Here is a 21,387-nt window from a genome sequence, read left to right on the forward strand (position 1 = left end):
ACAATAAAGTTTATTTGTTTTTACATGGATATATGAAATTTTTTAAATAGTTAGTAAAACTTCAGCTACTGTAATAAATTTCACACTCTTTGTGAATCAACTTGTATATACAAGAGTCTTCAACATTTGTCTCTTATATATTGAATTTATAGTCTTCAGTACTGATCAAGGTACACACAGTTTAAATGAATCCCAGGATGCAAACATAAACTGCATTTTTTTTACTTTAGTTCTTGAAGTCCCGTAGCTTCATAAATATTGTCAACCACTAAACTGATGGTCGTACGATGTCTTGAGTTGCCAAATCTCATGAAGAAGTAATATTTTTAGTTAAAAAAATTAAGATGAAATATACCACACATATAGTTTATGCCATTCAAACATGCATGAGATTCTACTTTTTTTAGAAAATGAAAACAGTTCATGCATCTGCATCGTTTGATGCACGCAACCTTATGCATGAGATTAAACTTAATTAACACTTTTCTTATAAACCCGAGCATATGTGAGAAACTGCATCTCACGGTCGCATGTGTGCATGTCTGTTAGGGGTGCGATAGGTGGAAGCTTCCTATAAAAAACCTCCGTGAGATCCTGATATAGCTACACATTTTTTATCCAACAGCTGAGCTAAAGAGGAGAGAGGAATGGGATATATATCATCACAGGGAAGAAGATCTTTCGTAGGACCCAATCTTATAGAATTTGCTTCCACGACAGACTACCCACACGTGACTCACCTATTGAATTCACTTTTATTTCTAGGATACGACGGGAGCATTTGTCAGTTCACCCTCTTCCTTCCGTTTCTTTATCCATCTAGCTCATTCTCTCATTCTCATGCAATTGCACTGCTTGTGCATCCCTTCCCCCTTCTTTTGTAGTTGATGGCCATTTCATCCCCTATATATCTACTCCCCGCCGCTAGAGTGATTTTGCCCTCTTTCCCTGCCTAACCCTAATCACACCGACCTTAACGAAAGCTTGTGTGGTTCGAAAGATGCGAATCAACATGGAAAGTTATATTAGCCTTTTGATTTGCATTTTCCTATTATTTGAGTTTAAAGTTAATTGGAAGCTTGAAACCCTATAGTTGAATGTTTGTTACTTTGAATTGAAAGTTTTTTAACCTTTCGAGTTAAACTCAAAATTATATTGTTTCTTATTTGAGCAACGAGGCCTTGTAGCGAGTTGACAGTAAAAAGCCGGTGTGTCGTGGACTGAGGGAAATGGTTTCTAGCCAGTGATATTGCGCGTCGTCAACGACAGGGTGAGCTCTTCCGAGAATGGCGGGCAAGATAAATATATGTTTTAGAACAAGATGTGCTCTAAGATTTTTTTTTTCCAGCTACAAAAACTAAGTTTCCATTTCTTTTCTTTTTATTAATCAACTAGTTAACTGGTGTAGCACCTGGATTACTTAGTTAAATATATAAAAAATAGTCCTCGCTATTTAACGTTCTGAGGATTGAGGAACCATGCATCCATTCACATGAACATCATGATCGGTGTCTCAGGATTCAAATTTCAGTAACTGCCCTCTATTTAGCAGGACTGTAATTTTGGCAGTAGCGAAAAAACTTTGTACGTTACTTTCTCTCTCTTCTTTCTCTCTTCTCTCTCTCTCTCTCTCGCTGCCCTGAGCAATAACGCTGCACCCTCTCTCAATAAATGCGCTTGCAATCCTTGCTCTCCCTCCACTCCCAGGCCAGCAATAACTCCTTCCTCCCCATCTCCACATTCTCCCATCCGCCGTTCCCCTTCCTTCCTCCTCTTCCTAGCTCCTCTCATGGCGTCCTGTTCCTCCCAGAGATATCTCCGTGCTCTTTCTTCCACCTCCTGCTAGCCAGCTACGTACGCAGCACTCGTTTCGGCAGCTTCTTGCATGCGATAGCATCACACGCTTCGTTGGAAGGAAGAAGCAGGGATCAGAGGTATGGTACAGATCGCCCGTCTCAGATCTCTCACAACCCAGCCAGCTTCATCCTTGCAAAGTTCTTGGCTTGGTAGCTCTTGCGTGCGCGTGCCCTGGATCTGCTATTACGTGGCGTGCAAGTCAATGATCTGCGAACATTTTTAGGATACTGCTTACTTCTTTTACTCTTGGTTGACCTTGCACAAACATATATGTATATGTAACATGCATCGATTTTTTTTTTTTTGGCAGAATGAAAGCGGCTTGAGGGCAAGAGCTAGCCAGCTAGGGTTTGGGAGGCACTAGTACCGTACTACCATCCATCATGACGCCGGCGAGGCGCATGCCCGCGACGATCGGCCGGAACGGCGTCGGGTACGGGTCGTCGTCGGCACTGTCTCTGAACCAGGTATAATTCCAGTGAGAAATTTGAGGTGTGCAGAATCATCAACATCATATCTGTGAATAGTTTTTGGGAAGGAAAAAAAAAGAGTTTTGTGTTTTGTTTTTCTTGCTAGTACTAGTTTTGGTCTTGTACTTCATTTATGTTCTTGCTTGTGCATATCTTTTCCTTGATTAGTTTCGGTGTGAAACAGTAGGCTGTACATATATGCATGTAGGAAGGAGTATTAAATTGGATGCTGATTTGCTAGCTATTTAATGGAAAATGAGTAGTACTGGTAGGAGGAAGGAGAGACAGGTAGTTGATCTAATGGAGTGTACATACATATTCTCTGGTTCTTCATCTTGCACACACATTCTCAATCAAAAAGAAGAAGAATCGAAAGAACTTCTTACACATCCACAGCAGTAGAGAGTTTTGTGCTAATTTTATTTGTCCTTTTTGGTAGTAGCATCTTGTCGAAAAGCAAAATTCTTTTCTTCTCATTTTGAAAGCTTCCCTTTGACATGTACAAGAAATGCAAAGCAAAACAGAACAATCCTTTCATGCATCTATCCATAGCAATTCCCCATTGAAAGTACTATACTGATCCAAAAAGGTTGTATTATTTTTTCCCCTTTGGCTATTTAACGTTTCAATAATTTCATTTAATACCCAAGATCATATCCTCACTTTTGCTTTCTTTTTCCTTTTTTGAAACGACCTCGATCACTTGCTTTCTCAATCCTCAGTTTATTGATATAATTTAAATTCTTACTCCTATATATGTTTGTGGACTGACTGAATAAATTGCAGGCTGACTTGCTAGACAGCCATCAGCTGCAGCAAGCGTTCCAGCAGCAGCTCTTCGATCAGATCCCGGCCGGCGCAGTGGACAGCGGCGACAACATGATCCATGGCCGCGCCGACACGCTGGTGGATGAGCTTGAGAGCAAGTCGTGCAGTGAGAACCCAGACGGCACCTCGGGCGACGACGGCCAGGAGGAACCCAACCAGCCGCCAAACAAGAAGAAGCGGTACCACCGCCACACCCAGCACCAGATCCTGGAGCTGGAAGCGTAAGATCGATGGAACCATGCATGATTTAATTGTTTGAACACTTTTTCCTCATTTTTTTTGATAAATTTACTGACCATATTTCATGCGTGATTGTCTGTGGATTTACGAATTCTGATTTCTGATCGATCAGGTTCTTCAAGGAGTGCCCGCACCCGGATGACAAGCAGCGGAAGGACCTGAGCCGGGAGCTCGGCCTCGAGCCGCTGCAGGTCAAGTTTTGGTTCCAGAACAAGCGCACACAGATGAAGGCAAGCTCTATCTTTTTTTTTTGAAAATGGATAAAACATCTGGCTTTTTTCATCCTTAGATGCATACATCCAACAATTGATTATTACAAACTCCATGTATGAGTAGCAAACATCACACGGGCAAGAATAGAAATTAAAAAATAAAGCGTCAAGAAGCTTGCAATCTGTAACTATATGATCATTCGTGTTTGGCGAAGAACTCCATTATCATCACCTCCAACATATGACAAACCGACAGAAACTCTTCCCTCTGATTCTCCCTGTGAAGCAGTCTCTAGAACCTTAGTCAGTAAGTGCTTCTGAAAAGTACCTGCATGAATGACATAATTATTTTTTTTATGAAACACTATATCATTACGACAGAGCTAAATAGATCAGAACATAGTCGATATCTCAACTAAGATTCTTCTCTTTTTCTTAGCTCCTATCTCCCCGTAACCAAGTACCGATTATATGTGACATGTTCCTCGGTTTCTTAATCCCTAAGGCTATTCTGATTATATAAAAGATAGTTTTAGCTAAAGAACATTCAAAAAAGTGGTGCTAGATAGATTCATTATGATTACAAAAGGCACACTTGAGGCTGCCTTCCAGTTTCTTTTGGCCAATTTATTTTTGATCAAAATCATCCTAGGACCTATGTACCGTAAGAAAATTTTTTATTTTTAACGGAAGCTTTAGTTGCCAAAGCCTCTGTTTGGGCTACTAATAGGTTGGTTTAACATTTGTTTGTAGATGGACTGGACAGTGAATTGTCCTTTCCCATTCAAACCCCAATTAAAAATGTCTCTATCATTAGAGAGCTGAATATGCACAAGTTGCAATGTCAATTGTTGCCATTCAATCAGCTAGGCAAGCTCTATCTACTACACTAGATATATACTTAGTCTGTTCTTGATTCGATGACACCATGATGCCTCGAAAAGAATGGGTTTCTTTGGTTAAATTGCAGTCCATGAACACCTAGTTTAATTAATTTCCCCAAATCGCATGCAATCTAAATGCCCATGCGTCACTATTACTTAATCTCGACCTGACAAAGTGACAAGCTGATTTGTACACAAACAAAGAGCACTGCACTCTTCATGCATTGCACACAGGCACATATATATGATGTCATAGCGAAAGAAAATGGAATGAAAGCACATGACCGGTGTGCTATATATGTATGTCACTGATCATGTCAACGTGATCGCGTGCCTGCAGAACCAGCACGAGCGGCAGGAGAACGCGCAGCTGCGCGCGCAGAACGACAAGCTGCGCTCCCAGAACATGCGGTACAAGGAGGCGCTCAGCACGGCGTCCTGCCCCAGCTGCGGTGGCCCAGCCTCCCTCGGCGAGATGTCCTTCGACGAGCACCACCTCCGCCTCGAGAACGCCCGCCTCCGCGACGAGATCGACAGGATCTCGGGCATCGCCGCCAAGCACGTCGGCAAGCCCATGGTCTCCTTCCCGGTGCTCTCCAGCCCGCTCGCCGCCGCAGCCGCCCGCTCCCCGCTGGACGTCGCCGGCGCCTACGGCGTCCAGCCGGCCGGTCTCGGCGCCGACCACCTGTTCGGCGTTGGAGCCGGCGCTGGGGATCTGCTGAGGAGCGTGTCAACTGGCCAGCTCGACGCCGACAAGCCCATGATCGTCGAGCTCGCCGTCGCCGCCATGGACGAGCTCCTCCGGATGGCGCGGCTCGACGCGCCGCTATGGGGCGGGAGCGCGGCGGGAGCGCATCTGGATGATGAGGAGTACGGCCGGATGTTCCCGGGCGGGCTCGGGCCGAGGCAGTACGGGCTCCGGCCGGAGGCGTCTCGCGACGACGCTATCGTGATCATGACGCGCGATAGCCTCATCGAGATACTCATGGACGCGGTCAGTGTTCTAGATTGATTTGCTTCCGCTAAATGAATCTGATTAATTGATCTTTGCTTGCTGATCTTTGTGATCGGATCTCTGTCGCGCAGAACCGATTCGCTGCAGTGTTCTCGAGCATCGTGTCGAGGGCTTCGACGCACGAGGTGTTGTCGACCGGCGTGGCAGGGAGCTATAATGGTGCATTGCAAGTGGTGTGTACCATGGATCCGTCCCATCTACATTGTTCTTTCATTTCAGTTCATGGTTCATTGTTTGATCAAAGTATGCGCGCTCTGTGATGTTGGTCGTGTCGTGCATTTCTAGCTTACATTACACTGTTGGTCATCAACTTGCAGATGTCAATGGAGTTCCAGGTGCCGTCGCCACTGGTGCCGACCCGGGAAAGCTACTTCCTGAGGTACTGCAAGTACAATCCCGACGGGACGTGGGCCGTCGTCGATGTCTCGCTGGACGACCTCCGCCCTAGTCCTGTCTTGAAGTGCCGGCGCAGGCCGTCCGGCTGCCTTATCCAAGAAATGCCCAATGGCTACTCAAAGGTTAATTAACTCCATACATTTCTTGCTCAATCAACTGTACTACTAGCTACAATAGTAGCAATTTTCCAACAGCACACATATTAATTCAGCTTTGAAAGTGTTCTGTCAGCAATGGTGTGCTTCCTGTCAAGAAACTTTTGTTAATGTCAGTATGCTGTTCTTGTGCTTGTAGGTGACCTGGGTGGAGCATGTTGAGGTTGATGACAGGTCAGTGCACAATCTCTACAAGCCTTTGGTGAATTCAGGCCTTGCATTTGGAGCGAAACGGTGGGTTGGCACGCTAGGCCGACAATGCGAGCGCCTCGCCAGCGCCATGGCCAACAACATCCCCAACGGCGAACTTGGTGGTACACACAAATCACTTCTATTATCCAATGCAAAGCAGTTATATATGGTTGACACATGATACATAGGATTAGTGTACATTCTGGGCATCCATGAAACTGCAGTGATCACAAGCATAGAGGGGAGGAAGAGCATGCTGAAGCTGGCGGAGCGGATGGTGGCGAGCTTCTGCGGCGGCGTGACGGCGTCCGCCGCGCACCAGTGGACAACGCTGTCGGGCAGTGGCGCGGAGGACGTGCGTGTCATGACCAGGAAGAGCGTCGACGACCCTGGCAGGCCGCCGGGCATCGTGCTCAACGCTGCCATCTCCTTCTGGATCCCCATCTCGCCCAAGAGGGTCTTCGATTTCCTCCGCGACGAGACCTCTCGCAACACGGTACGCACGCACGCCACGTTGCCAACGGTTTCCCCCTACGGCACGCTTGCAATTGCCGGGCTAAGTATTTTCAAATTTGATTCGTCTGCAGTGGGATATCCTCTCCAACGGTGGCGACGTCCAAGAAAGTGCTCACATCGCCAACGGCCGGGACCATGGCAACTGTGTCTCCCTTCTTCGTGTCAATGTAAGTGCTCACAGCACCAAACTTCATCCAGTCCCTTTGTGAAAATTCCTTGGCATGGTGAGGCTGAATAACCTCACAATTTGGTATGGTGAGGCTGACAGTAAGGTTCAGTCCACATGGAAATGAAAGTAGTAACACATGGAATTTCTCCGTGGAATATAAGGAATCACATTTTTTTTATTCCACATGCTTGTGAATTCTTATAGTACATTCGTAGCTATTATCATATCCATGATTTTATTTTTAGTAATTGACACATGTAACATATGGATCATTCTTTGTAATGATGTTATGCAGAGTGGAAACTCGAACCAGCAGAGCAACATGCTGATCCTGCAAGAGAGCTGCACCGACGTGTCGGGCTCGTACGTCGTGTACGCGCCGGTGGACGTGGTGGCGATGAACGTGGTGCTCAACGGCGGCGACCCAGACTACGTGGCCCTACTGCCGTCGGGCTTCGCCATCCTCCCCGACGGGCCTCCAGGTGCCACCGCCGCTGCCCAGGGGGAGAACGCCGTCGGCGGCGGGTCCCTCCTGACGGTGGCGTTCCAGATCCTGGTCGACTCCGTCCCCACCGCGAAGCTCTCGCTGGGCTCCGTCGCGACGGTGAACAGCCTCATTGCATGTACCGTGGAGCGCATCAAGGACGCCGTCTGCGGGGAAGCCAACCCGCAGTAGCCATCCACCACTTACTTTGCCAGGTACATGCCAGATTTCCAGTCTAACTAGAATCTCACGTCTGCACACATAGCCATATACAGCCCTCGTCCAAAATAGACCGTCTAGAATATTGCAGTCAAACTTTCAAAACTTTAGCCATTATTAGTATACTAAAGGTATTTATATTTGTCGAGTAAAAATGAAATTATAATCATCGGTAGTATTCTATGTCAATATAATAGTATTATTTATAATAATGCATATACTAACAGTATTTATATTTATCGAGTGAAAATAAAATTATAATCATCGGTAGTATTCTATGTCAATATAATAGTATTATTTATAATAATGCATACTTAGAAAAGTAACGGTCAAATGTATGCACTGGAGAGCCTGTATGTGCCTCAAACTGAAATCTGACAGGAGGGAGTAGTAGTCATCACTACACGAGTTCTGCAGTGCTATCGCAATTCCTGAATGTTTGAATCTTTTGTAGGAGGGGGCAGCAACATTTTTGGAGAATTCACTAGTGGGGAGTCAAGAACGCACCTCAGGCTCTCCTTGCCTTGTGGTGCTCATATATACCGCTAGTGTTCATTGCCAGTAGCTTGTTGGGCACCTGCGAAAATGTCGCGAAAGAAGAAGTCGTCACCACTATGCAAGGGGGGATGGTTCGGGTATTGACTTCGCCGTCGATTCTACAACAGAATGGGTGCTGCTAAGATGCTGTTCTGGATCTCTTTCCATAATTAGGGCTTCAATTTGCTGCTGTGTACTTTGTCATGTCTGTGTTCAGGCTAAGGTGCCTGCCTGGATGGTAGCAAGAGAACAGATATTCGTCTCTTTTTTGGGTTTTGCAAATATTTGTAGGCTTTAGGTGTTCGGTCATTACCAATCCTGGGTAAAACGTGCCTGTTGGTGCGGGTATTTTTCTTGCTAATTAAAACGATGCAATATCGATTCCTCGGTTTCTAGTTGCTCCTAGCTTGATGTTTTCAAACAAAAAAGAAATCTAAACCAAAAACAGCAGATTTCACATCGGTTGGCGATTTCACATGAATTCAACCAGCGTTATTGGACAAAAAACTAGTGACGACACTTGCATTCATCCAGAATTGCTTAGGTAGAATAGCCACCACATCGTGGAAACCGTTTTATCCTGCCATGAGGTTGAAGTGCCGTTGGATGGAACTAGCTAATCATGGTATTGTCCACCATCAGAAACACTAGCGAATGTACCACATCAGCAGAGCTAGCTAGATTAATTGCTCTAATTATCTGCATTTCCACCAATAATCCGCCATGACAGTGCAGAATCCTCTTACCGATAGCCACGCAACATGGCACACAATATGCACGTAAGCAAAATAAATGTACACGTCATCATCCCAGACGTCTAAAATTGTCAAGAGTCGTCCTCTTGCATCAGGAAGACAAAAACTTCCAAGCAGGAGTAATCCAGTACTGCAAGCTAACAATCCAGTTCAGTTCACATGGCAGTCTGGGGGTAGCAACATATGCTGATTTCAACTTCGGAAACAGACATAAACATGAGTTCATAGAGCAATTTGCCGGGGCACTACTTCCGAAACAAAGTATAAAGTCTGATCAATCTCATCCGAATTTGGCATGCACAAACATATCCAGCGAGATGGAATCATACAAGTGACCAAGAATACCATCACAATACTTGTACAATGTTCTCAAGTTAAAAAGAAAATACAAAAAGATGAATAAAAAAGGTAATGGCGTCACTCTTGGTAGACTGGTTCTGCAGGAAAGCTGTAGACCGATACCATCACTCTTGGTCATCTTGCATGATCCCTTCGATGTTTCAGAAGCTACCAGCCAACTACAAGGCTGATGTTGTCCTGCATAAGATATTAACGAGGGAGAAAGAGGGAAAATAGAAAGATATTGTTTTGCATGTTCAGTGAAGCCATGGTTACATAAAAGCCTACCCTCGATTATGCTGCTTGAAATTCTAGACATGAGACTTCAATATATATCATATATTCATAATATCATAGTAATGCAACTACGAAAGGAGAAGATGACAGAACAAGCACATGACAATAGTCACTGCATAGCAGATTATGGATGCTCAATCACTGAATTACAGAAAGATTTACACTTTTACAGTATTGTCACATTAGCATTCTATGCAAATGGTAGCCATCATGAGAGGAAAGAAGCTAAGCATACCAAAATCTGAGTCTCCAGTAGTTTACAGGTCATGTCTACAGCCGCTACCAAAGAAAAGCTAACAAGGCAAGAGTCCCTGCAACAAAGTTGGAAACTGTTAATTTTATGCAACAAATCAACACAGCTATATCTATGAATGATGCACGTCTAAGGGAATTTTATTAACCATTAGATGATGCTAAGTTTTGAACTATTAGTTACAGTGAAGACTGAACACATGAAGGCATATAAAAAAGATGCCTAGTTGTGTTCCTCATACAGCAATTATTGTTCTAACGCAATGAAGCTATCTGCACAACATTCACTTTGTTAACTAGACGTGTGGTTAAAGTTGAAGCCATTACACAGTAGATATTTACACAAATATTTTTAAAATAATCATAACCATGGCAAAACAAAGGAAGCAAACTAATGATTCCCCTTTTTCACCGCGGGGGGGGGGGGGTCCGATCAATACGGATATACCATCTAGGAAAAACCAGAAGACAAGCCTAGGAATGTGCAGGCTTTTTAAAAGACAATCCATTTTTCTATTTTGTCATACAGCATGAAAGGATCCATTTTGGAGCCATAACAGCAAAATTTTGTTGCAAATAGTAAATATTTCAGAAATTAACTAGATTCTATGGAACAGCAATGACAAATAGTCCTCGAGTATATCTCAGTTTTACGACCCCTAATGCCATTGAGAGTTTTATGACCCAAAGGGGCAAATTTATAGAAGAAAAGGCGATACTGATTACATAAAGTAATTTGATGACAGAACAATTAGTGAAAAATTACAAAAAGCGATACTTGAAGTAATTTGGTGTCAGTAAGGAATTTGAGCAGAAGCCTAGCATCACACGAATCATGATGTTATGGTCGGCATTACTTATAGCCGCAAAGGGAGCCGCAACCAAGCAGTGGCTGGCTAATCGAGTCATGTGGGCCCAGGTGGTCCCACCCAATTTAAATAGGAAGGTTTTTATTATATTAAACGAAGGGATTGTAATTAGATTGGATTCTATATATGGATTCTATATATAAGAACCAATCTAATAGTTACTTAGGGGTCAAGTCATCTTGTTTACTAGGGGTCAAGCAATCTATAAGAACCTTGTTTCTCTCTATGAGAAGGGGGTCTAGCAATAAAGGATAAGCAGGTTTAGGGGTTAGGTTTTATCACTTATCTTAGTGTTGTAATGTGTCTTAAGTCTAGTGCTTAGAGTTATTAAGGACAGAATAATCAAGGGTATTATGGTAATCTCCTAGTCTAAGGTTTCCCTCATGTACTCTATATATTGCCCCTATGGCGCTATCAAGTTGCAATTTCTAACATAGTATCACAACTAGTTTCTTTCTTTTTTGGACGCTGCAACTTGTCCTGAACCCGCCGCCGGCTTTCTCTCCCCATCAGCTTCCCTCCCGCCCACCCTGTCGGCTACTCTATTTCCTCCATCGTCACCAATTCCCGGGCGAATCCCTCGGCTAGATCCGCTTCTCCCGAGCCCGCTGCTCCCACGTGCCGTCGCCAGGCCGATCTGCCTGCCACCAAGTCGTTGGGCGTCCAAGTCGACGAGATCCATCTAAAGACCTCGTCGAGATCCAGCCACCACCGGTCTCCAACCACCTCGGACTGCTCACGTGCCGCCACCACGCCATGCTCCGCGAGCCTTGACCGTCGCTCCACGCGTTGCCGCCCCGGCCTACTCTCCATCAACCACCTCTCTGCACCGCCCCACGCCCCGATATAGATCGCGCCACCCCCCTCCGCGTTGTCCCACACCGCCCGAATTGTCGCCCTGTCACCGTGCGCCGCTCCCCGCTGACACCTCACCTAGACACTTAGTCATTTCCTCGTGACGGTGGTTGGTGGATGCGGAGTGCCCCGATTATTCGACAAGATGGACACCACCATGGCCATCCGAATGCCCCACCGCCGACCGTCATGCTCGTCTCCACCGACACCAACCACTATGTCGCTCTCCTCACCGGCAATGTGCTATGCTTGTGGGGCAGGGGCGAGGACGGGTAGCTCAAGCTGTAGGTCTACAGCTGGGGGTGGGGAGACTTCGGGAGGCCCGGGCATGGAAATTCCAGCAACGCCTTCACGCCTCAACCGGTCAAGGTGTTGCAGGGGATTAAGATCAAGCACATTGCCTGTGGGGACAACCATTGTCTTGTGACCATGGCTGGTGAAATGCAGAGTTAGGGCCGTAACCAAAATGGACTTCTAGTGGTATTTGGGCTGTCAATTTACAATTGCATACTGCTAGCTTTGCTTCGTTGTGTGGTGCTACTATTGTACTAGGCTTGTGCTACTGGTGCATCTCTGCATAGCTTTTGTCTCCACTACAAGCACCTGCTAGTATCCCACTGTTGTTGCGAGTGTCTTAGTCTCATATTAGAGTCTTTGTTATTCCGTTGCATCCATCCAAGTCTTAGTCTCTCTTTGAGTTCGTCTATGCAGTGAGAGTCCACATATTCCTTCGTCCATTAGTCAATTTCTTTTGAGTCGTTATTGACGCAACTTAGCCATCTAGATATTTCTGTAGCTTTAGTGACAACCTTTGTTGTCTCGCTACTTGTCATTGTTGTGTTTGCAATTCTTGATCTAGGACATTCGTGTCATCTTGGTCTTCCCGCAGCTCTAGTGACAATTTTGTTTGTCGTCTTGCTACTTGTCGTCGCTTTGTTGCAATTCTTGATCAAGAGCATTCTTTTGTTGTCATCATCATGACTCTACTCCTGTGCTCCGCTTTGCACTTCTTCGGCTTGATTCGACAGGATTACCAAGGCTCCACTCTATGATGGCTTTGAAGAGAGTTTTTGGATGTATTAGTTTTTTATTTTGTCTAAGTTTATTACTTAGCTTCACCTATTTCAAATGCAATGCTATTGGATACGCCTTGTATGTGAGGAGGGTGTTAAGGGTACAATAGTCAAGGGTGTTATGGTAATCTCCTAGTCTAGGGTTTCCCTCATGTACTCTATATATTGCTCCTATGGGGCTACCATTCAATATAAATTGCTATTCCTAACAAGTGTTACCCTTTCCAAATGCAATACAACTGCATACGCCTTGCATTTGAGGAAGTGTGTTAAGGGTAAAATAATCATTGTACTCTAGTCTAGGGTTTGGGGGTGTGTCTCATATCATGTGCGACATATATGCCCTATTGGGGCTGTTCAATACAACTGACCCATTCATCCTAACAGATCCATCTTCCACATATCAGCAAGTGCAGATAGCACTTACATGGTGCATGTGCCTATATGGTTTACCTAGCAGACAACAACAGAAACAACAACAAAGCCTTTTAGTCCCAAGCAAATTGGGTAGGCTAGAGATGAAAGTCAATAAGAGACACTAACAGACAATTAAGTTGGGGTATTGCATGAGCAGACAATTAAAAAATACAATATTGGCAAATATGCCAAAAGCTAGCACGAAAACAGCGAAAGGAATCCTCACAGAAAGAAAAGAAGCAACAAAAGGATAGCCCTGAGCACCAAAGTATTACATATACCACCAGGAAATGAAAAAAAACAGAAAATGCATGTGTTGTTCCACCCATCAGGATCAGCATGTAAGCAGCAGAGGTACAGCAACACGGTAGACCCAATGTATGGTACATTGGTTTGTGTGGCCTTGATGTAAAACAGAGCTGACATGATGCTATTCATTTATTGTGTACTACTACCATACATAACCTGAAGCAACAATTATCTTTTATAAAGGGTCATGCAAACATAGATGGTCAAGTCAAATTTGCTCGGAGCACAGGTGCTTCACAACTCATGTGTGGTGTGTTCAAAACTTGAAATACAGGCAATATTCACCATGGTGGTATGGCAAGTCAGATAATAGGTCATGGTATTTGGTATTCTGCTTGTATTTTGTATACATAAACATTTGGCAGGAGTACGGCCAGATAAAAATGAAATGTCAGGGGTATATTGGACCATTGATTGATTTTAATTTTTTTTGGTAGGGGATCCCATTTAAAAGAAAGTGATTCTAGGAACAACATTATTAGCAAAGGTGCTTTGTGAAATAAGAAGCATTCTCTCTATGATGAGCAGGCATGATAGTTGTGCGGGTCAGTGATGCCATGATAGGCAGGCATAGTACAGCACAAATACACATGCACCACAGAAAATCTGATTAACCCCAAAAATCTACAAAGTAGATCAAAGCCTACCCATGGTTCTGTCCACCATGGATGCCAAAAGGCGAGATGTCTTAACAATAATGATCGGACATTATGAATTTATGATCCACGTAGATCATCATTATGGTATTAGTGCACATTTGTTACACTATGTACATGACCGTACTAGATACTACTTAAACAAACGTGTGTTCACATTTCGATTTTAAATGGACCGAAAGAATCCTAAGTGAGTAACTGACAACTCAATGGAGCAATTGAAAGATCATCTTATTAATAACACCAGTAGAATTGGAAATTCTGAAAATCCATATGATAGGTATGCAAAATGGTTTAGTACGCCTTAGAACCAGGCACCAAAAAGAACAGCTCCCAAATATAGGTTAAGAAAAACATGATAACAATTAGAACCATAGAACTGACAAAAATATCACAGATACAAAAACTAATGAGGAACCGCAAATAGTAACAACACGTACAGCAGAAGGGATATTTCCAACTAATAGAAAACACTGCCCGTGGAATATAATTATCATGAACAAAAGCATTGCATGTTTCCCAACATCAACTTTAAGGAAGTCCATACCACATCCAGCATTATTATTTAGTCAGATAACATCATGATACAAGATATAATCATAGCTAAAACATGTTAGCATACAGCCAAATACTATCAAGAAGATATTCACCCTTAATTCCAGTAAGGTTGCGAGTTCAAGACATCTTGTTTTCTCCAACTTAAATTTTGCATGTGTTTTGTTGCAAAATGAAATGCACAGATACTCACCAGCTACGCCCACCCTAAGAAATATTGCTGGGCCCAGATCGACATTTAGCATGGATAATAGGTCCCAATTGTGGCCTTTCCAGACCATCAATGTTACCATCCGGTGCATTCATGTAAACTGCACCTTTGTACATCCATTCTTCAGTCTCGTCGCTGTAGAAATCTTCAAATGTCTCTTGACATAACGCACAGACTGTTTGCTCCTCATCAGCAGGAACAGCCACTTCTTTCTCTTCCTTTCTGTCCGTGTCTGGATCTGAGGCCACAAAAGCAGGAACTCCATCGTTTCCTACCGTTTCTGCCGCTCTTAACCATTCCTCCGCAGTGACATAATATTTGCGTGAAGATTGCTTACGATTCTTCGAATTTCTATTTTTTGTAACATGCCAGTCCATGTGAGCACGGTGCTCTTCTTGGCATTTAAACCGAAGGCCACAAGTTTTGCACTGCCTTGGAAGATCCTGATACAAAGCATTGATGACAGACTCGTTTCGTACCTTGAGGTCTATACTGAAGTCAACACCAACAGAGTCCTAAAAGAAAAGATTCACCATGAAAACTGTTCAGTTAAGAGCACACATATGAACAGAATAATACTAGGTACCAGCAATAAGGTGCACACATGCATGAGAAGTACCTCAGGTTGGCTAGGTGGTTCCAGTGAAATTACACCCTGCTTCATAAGGTTACTCAACAGTCCAGAGACAAATGGTTGAGGGCCGCCAACTTGTGATGATGGACCCATCTGCAGTGGAGCGGGAGGTGGTCCGGGAGGTAATGGTGGCAGAGGAAAACTGGGCGTAGACGGCACACCATAGGGTGGCACAGATGGTGGTACAGAGAAAGAATTTGGCAGAAATGGAACTGGTGGTGCTGCACCACCTCCTTGTCCTTGGAATGGGGATACAGACATGCCGGGGGCAAAGCTTCTAAATGACTCCTGTTGGTGAGGATGGGGATGAAACTGCAGGGGACGATGGGGCTGAGCTTGGTTCCCCAAAATTGTAGCTTCATTTTGTTGACTGGACGACAACAAATCAGGCTGTTGAGACGGTGGTTGAGCTAAGCCACCAGTGCTTACTGTTTTCCGATCCAAGGCATCATATTGATGTCGTGGAACAAATACAGATGAACTAACTCCTTGGCTACTAAATGGCCTAATTTCTAGACTATCTGTTGCACTTCTAACATGCTTTGTATCAGGTGGCATTGGTGGTAAAGTTTGTGACTGGGTATGATGAGAATGAGGCCATTCTATCGGAGCAGAAGCAGATGACGATCTGCGCCTCTCCAACAAGGGTATATCTACATTCAATGTATCATATGTACCACCAATAGCAAACCTCTTGGCTGGCATTTCACCGTCAGCAGGTTGTAGTATTCTATTAAGTACTGATGAATGTTCAGGTGCTTGTACTCGCAATGGCAGACCAGTAGGCTGCTGCCAAGGTGGAGCTGGCATGGTAGGAATTCTCCCATGATCGATGGTATGTTCAGAACTCTGGTACTCCAAAAGAGCCTCATTCTGAACACCAAAATTGCTTGGATATCTGCTACTAGTGGACATGTCAACATGCTGTAAGGAAAAAAACATTTCTATATCAATAGGAATTAAAGTAGATTCATACAAATACAACATTACAAGGTGCCATAAGTCTGCATATGGATTCTATTTGGTGCATGGATAAAAATGTTGAAAAAAATACAGTTAAACTTAAACTTCAAGTAAAAAAAGTGGTGAAAGAATATATATGTAGTGTCCAGAATCCTGAAGGCTACCGGGACATCATGTGCTAGTCCTACTCATGGTACAAGCACTCTTGAAAACTTTTAAAATCTATGTATAACAAAGGGCATACATTATGTAACACTCAAATTCTGAAGTACAAAGAAGTGAACAGTTGAAACATGCTAAAGATCCTTCCCTAACAGTATATGTAAGTGTTAAAACAAAATGCTTTTTCCTAACTAAATAGCTTTGGAAAAATATGACAAGCATCAGTAAAAATAAAAAGTATAGACAGACAATATAGTTACTCCTTTGATCCTCAGTCAAGAAGGGTTACCACAGGATGCATGTGATTAAGTCTTTTGAAATTTGGCAACAATATCTTTTTACATAATTAAATTGGCCAGCTGAAATATATGGATACATTTGATGTTACTCGTAAAGAATACTTACGCAGCAGTATATTTTTTATCAGTGTTCTAAAAGGTGCTAGGCTATAGACGGGCAGCAGGGTGCCGCCTAGGCTCCACCAGCCAATTGGCATATAGGGGGCATGTGGCATGTGGCCTTAGTTAAGGAGAGGGAGGAGAGGAAGGAAGTGGAGGGTGCAAAAGGTCATGGTGCTGCTGGTCCTTCACCAGCTCCTGATAGCTACTGGTGGCCATGGCTGCCAGATGTGGCCCACCTAGCTTGTCTTGCGCGCCTAGAACAACCTAGGCAGCCAAGCCAACCGAACTAACTCATTATGGCAAAAGTGTGGCAGCTGGGTGGCACGCATTGCCAAAATGACAGCCCTTTAGAACAATGATTTTTACAAATATATTATAATAAAAATCGGCAATCGAACTTGGCAACTTGAGACCGATTTTTTGTGAAAAAAGAGAAGTGCTTAGGGAGGGTATAAAAGATTAAAAAAAATCGTTTCATAAACAGTAGGAGTGATGCCGGGCACACAAAGTATTCTGCTAATGTTACCATTCACTGTGATTAGAGAAAGAGACAAACATACACCGGTAGCAGTAATCCTATCTTCGAGATTTAATGGTGGCCCATCAACTGATGATCGAGGAGCTTGGTTTGGGAAACTGTGCCTCCCAATATCAGATTCCAGTAGTCCGGCATTTGCCCCAGGAAATCCAGCTCTCATGGTTCCAGTAGGAGGTAAAGATGGCATGCTGCTTCTGATTCTGTCAGTCAAAGTTGGACTCATATCCTCCCAAGAATACTCTTCTTCCTCTGAAGTGAGCCAATTTTGTGCACTAGATTTGTTAGCCATCCCATTTGAATCCAGACGCTGCATCTTGGTAAATCTTTCATCAGCATCTCTGCCTTGACAATTCCCATATGCATCAATAAGTTCTCTTGCACTTTGCTTCCTGTACTCTTCATCAAGCATGCTGATTGTAGGCCGCTGTGCACCATCATCAAAAGCCCATCGTGACCTACCATTTCGATCAGGCAATCTTCTGGGGTCAGGTCCCAATACAGAATGAGATGGTGGTAGCCTCTCTAGCGCTCTCTTGGGGGGCACGTTCCTAGGGAGCACATCAAGAGGTGGCGATCTGGACAAGTTTCTTCTTGAATTGGTTAATGGCCCATCTGGATTGACATAAGAGGGATGTGTGCTCAAAAGATGTGGTGGCGTAGCCCTTATCATTCCAGTAAGAGATCTAAATGTCTCTTGTTGATCAGGATCATCAGCATACTGCATTTTCTGCCCATATGATTCCAACACAGATTATGAGCCATCACAAGTAAAAGGCACAAGCTACAATATCAGTAGAAAAACAGGAGCAGCAATAGCATTTCACAACTTGGATTAAAACAAAAAAAAAATCCATATGAGCAGTTTTATTCTATTGAAGTACATGGATTTCATTTCACCTAGAGAAATAAAGCATTTTACACTGTCTCAAGAAATACAAAGTCATTAACATAAGTTTGACTGTTAGAGAGAAAACTGCAATAGTAAATCAGGTGTAAGAGTTGGTAGGAGCTCTTGGAAGGCTTGGAACATAGGCGGGGTAAATATGTCACATAGTTGTTTCTATCTTAAATAAATATAGTAATTCCCCCAAAAAATCAACAAAGAAAAGGTTTTTCCTTTGTGAACCGACAAGGAGAGCAAAACAAGCATGAGAAGATGGATTTTTCTGTAGAAGCATTATGAAGTGCTATAAGGGTATCTGTAGGTCTGGAAGACAGGCTTGGAAGATGCGGGCTCAATACCTGGAGCTTTGAAGGAGGCCGTCCACGCGAACCATACGATGTTAACCCATTTATCTGATCCTCCTCCACATCAGCCACTTGCCTGGTGGCATGAGCTGCTGGCTGATGCACCTGTTTTTTAAGAAAAACAAGTAAAAGGGACAAACTTCAGCAAGTTTAAAATTCACTTAAAACACAAAGGCTATGACAGAATAGAATATGTTTTGCAATCATTTGCAATAATACAATACCTTATTTTCATATACTTCTCAACGACCAAAAAAATAGCATGCTTGAATCACGAACAAATATACCGGTGATTATACTATATACTTGATATTCACAAAAAGTCTTACCGCAGTGGCCTGCTTGAATTTTTGTTGTGCTTCCAGATACTTTGGATTTACATGTATGCCATGAGACAGCCTAGGAGATAGCGACTCTGATTGACGCAGATTTGCCGCTGTGGCAGGACGCTTATTCTCTGAAGGAGAGAATTGAAGGTCATCCTCAATCCCACGGAGCACAGAAGAAGGAAACACTGGCCACCAGGTACGAAAGAGGTGCCGCATTGAAGCATACTGATTGGGATGAACTCTGCAGTACGCATCACAAAATACTTTCTGCAACCTAACGGCAAAATGCTCTACATATTCTTGTCCTATGTTCTTCACAATACTATCTAGCAGATACAAGGATGGTAATATCTGGTCAGGTGGGACCTGCAAGAATATCGCAGAATAATTGGTGTCATGCAAAGGAACCTTGGAGGTAGAGTGAGTTATGGAAACATGCATACAAGAAAAATTCTGAATTAAACAGTCTCAAATAACCAACAGAATCTGAATCAAAAACTGCAGGCCACACTGCTAACTTACTCCTTGCTCTCAGGATTAGTTATCATATTAATTCATTAAAAATTGTAATTTATCCTTTTTGAGAAAAGCAAAGCACAATTAATCCAATTATGAAGCATTTCTAACAAAACCATATCTACCACGAAACAAGCAACTTACTTAATGTGCAAGTATCCTATCCCATAAGCCCAAGTTTTGAACTCCTTTTTACCGTAATTCATATACAAAATAATATACATTTATCTTTTACATTGTTTTCTTGATTCAGCCTGAGCCCTTAAATTTCCTACCTCAAACAGCAGTTATCATGCAACTGCAGTGCCCAGACACTCAAGGTGGAACTTTCACTCAGTCGCTACATATTCCATATGAATCTCAACTCCCCTACCGATATTAAACAGGAAATTTAAGAAAACACAGAATGATAAGCACTAATCCTATACGGACCATTTCCATTAGTTCAATTCAAACCTCTAAAACTCCACACTGGTTGATAAACCCAAGTACATCACTTTCAACAAAAGGGGAGAATCTGGCACCGGATGCTGCGATTACAAAACCTAATAACAACAGGTCTTCCATCAATTTCACAAAATCTCTCAACTTTCACCACAAGCACACCAATGACCAAACCCCAGCAACCACACGGCACGACTCCACATAGTCCAGACTACCTAGCACTCAAAACCCAAGCTTATCTCTTGCTCCCACAGAAAACGAAGCCACCACAACAGACAAAAAAGAAGTAACGGCCCTGGGAGGGGCAAGCGCAGCAAACGACCTCGGCGACGCGGGCGCAGACGGCGTCGGCGATGCCCCTGGCAGCGAGCGCGGCGTGCTGCCCCGCGATGATGGTGAGCTCAGTGATGACGGGCTTGCAGTTGAAGGTGAGGTCGCGGAGGGCCTCCGCGTACACGCAAACCACCGCGGCGGCGCCCGGCTCGCCCCCCGCCTCCTCGCGCAGCCGCGCGCGGAACCGCTCCAGGACCTGGCCCGCCGCGGCCCCCGCCATCGGGCGGGGGAGGATCTAGGGTTTGGGGAGCCCGGCGGGCTGCCTAGGGTTTGGAAGGGTGGCGACGAGGGGGAGGAGGCATGTGGGGGTGGGAACGGAGCGGAGCGAAGAGGCGGAAAGGGCGAGCCGGGCGGCGATTTGGGATTTGTAATAACGGCGAGGATTGTGTGCCGTTTTGTGTGTGTGATTCTTTTCTTCTTTGTTCGTTTCGCCTTTTTGAATTGCTGGAATTTAATTCCTTCTTAAAAAAGAATTCAATTTCTGTGATAAGAGTTATTCCCTTCATTAAAAATAGTAGGCGTATTTACTTTGTCGTCTTTGAAGTTGAATTATATATTAAATATTCTTATAATTTTGAATTTCTTAACGGAGAAGGCTACCGGATATACCATCCGATCGGGATCAAACATGTCATCTCGATTAGGATTAGAAATCGAGTGATGGAATAATTGGTCAATGGAAAATAATTATAACGACTTAAATGGATCATGTTGTTATTTTGAAAGAAAAAAATGTGTTAAAACTCTTTTAGAAATTTACAGTTTTTTTATTTCGGTTGAACCTTTTGCCTTTGATTGTGCTTGAAGATTTGGGGCTGAACCCAACTTATCTTCGTCGCTAGCGTTTAAGATTGGGGTTCATCAAGTTAGACGTATCATGTACCCTTTTTTGTTTTTCGCGTGATGCTTGGAATAACATCAAAATGTCGTATTTACTTGTTTACGAGGAAAGCTGAATTGTTTTGTTTGTATCCTGACATGGCAATAATGGCACATGCCATTTTAATTGTAAGGGAGAAAATTCTATAAGATCATCTATTGATATGTTTGTTACCTT

General features: G+C 43.7%; 2 protein-coding genes across 3 annotated transcripts; one reads left to right on the forward strand and one right to left on the reverse strand.

Moving 5' to 3' along the window:
- Positions 1-1,674: 1,674 nt before the first annotated feature.
- LOC133895722 (homeobox-leucine zipper protein ROC1-like) lies at positions 1,675-8,565 on the forward strand. The gene is made up of 12 exons (XM_062336218.1): positions 1,675-1,934; positions 2,168-2,324; positions 3,114-3,376; positions 3,508-3,625; positions 4,832-5,485; positions 5,578-5,679; positions 5,824-6,024; positions 6,197-6,371; positions 6,474-6,745; positions 6,837-6,932; positions 7,230-7,633; positions 8,092-8,565. Exons 2-11 carry the CDS (start codon positions 2,241-2,243, stop codon positions 7,608-7,610), a joined length of 2,346 nt encoding a protein of 781 aa, XP_062192202.1. The 5' UTR covers positions 1,675-1,934; positions 2,168-2,240; the 3' UTR covers positions 7,611-7,633; positions 8,092-8,565.
- A 628-nt stretch (positions 8,566-9,193) lies between these two features.
- Positions 9,194-20,728, reverse strand: LOC133894760 (polyadenylation and cleavage factor homolog 4-like). 2 transcript variants are annotated; one of them, XR_009905522.1, is made up of 8 exons: positions 20,320-20,728; positions 19,038-19,403; positions 18,703-18,813; positions 17,483-18,187; positions 15,382-16,320; positions 14,745-15,277; positions 9,801-9,876; positions 9,194-9,466 (listed from the first exon to the last, which is right to left on the reverse strand). XR_009905522.1 is itself a non-coding variant. In XM_062334924.1 (7 exons), the coding sequence occupies exons 1-6, from the start codon at positions 20,548-20,550 to the stop codon at positions 14,759-14,761; spliced, it is 2,871 nt and encodes a 956-aa protein (XP_062190908.1). In that variant the 5' UTR covers positions 20,551-20,728; the 3' UTR covers positions 9,194-9,876; positions 14,745-14,758. The 2 variants fall into 2 exon arrangements, 1 of the variants encoding a protein (XP_062190908.1); XM_062334924.1 differs by having other exon boundaries at positions 9,194-9,876.
- Positions 20,729-21,387: the final 659 nt, after the last annotated feature.

This window comes from Phragmites australis, chromosome 16 (assembly GCF_958298935.1).
Source record: "Phragmites australis chromosome 16, lpPhrAust1.1, whole genome shotgun sequence".
Classification (NCBI taxonomy): Eukaryota; Viridiplantae; Streptophyta; class Magnoliopsida; order Poales; family Poaceae; genus Phragmites; species Phragmites australis.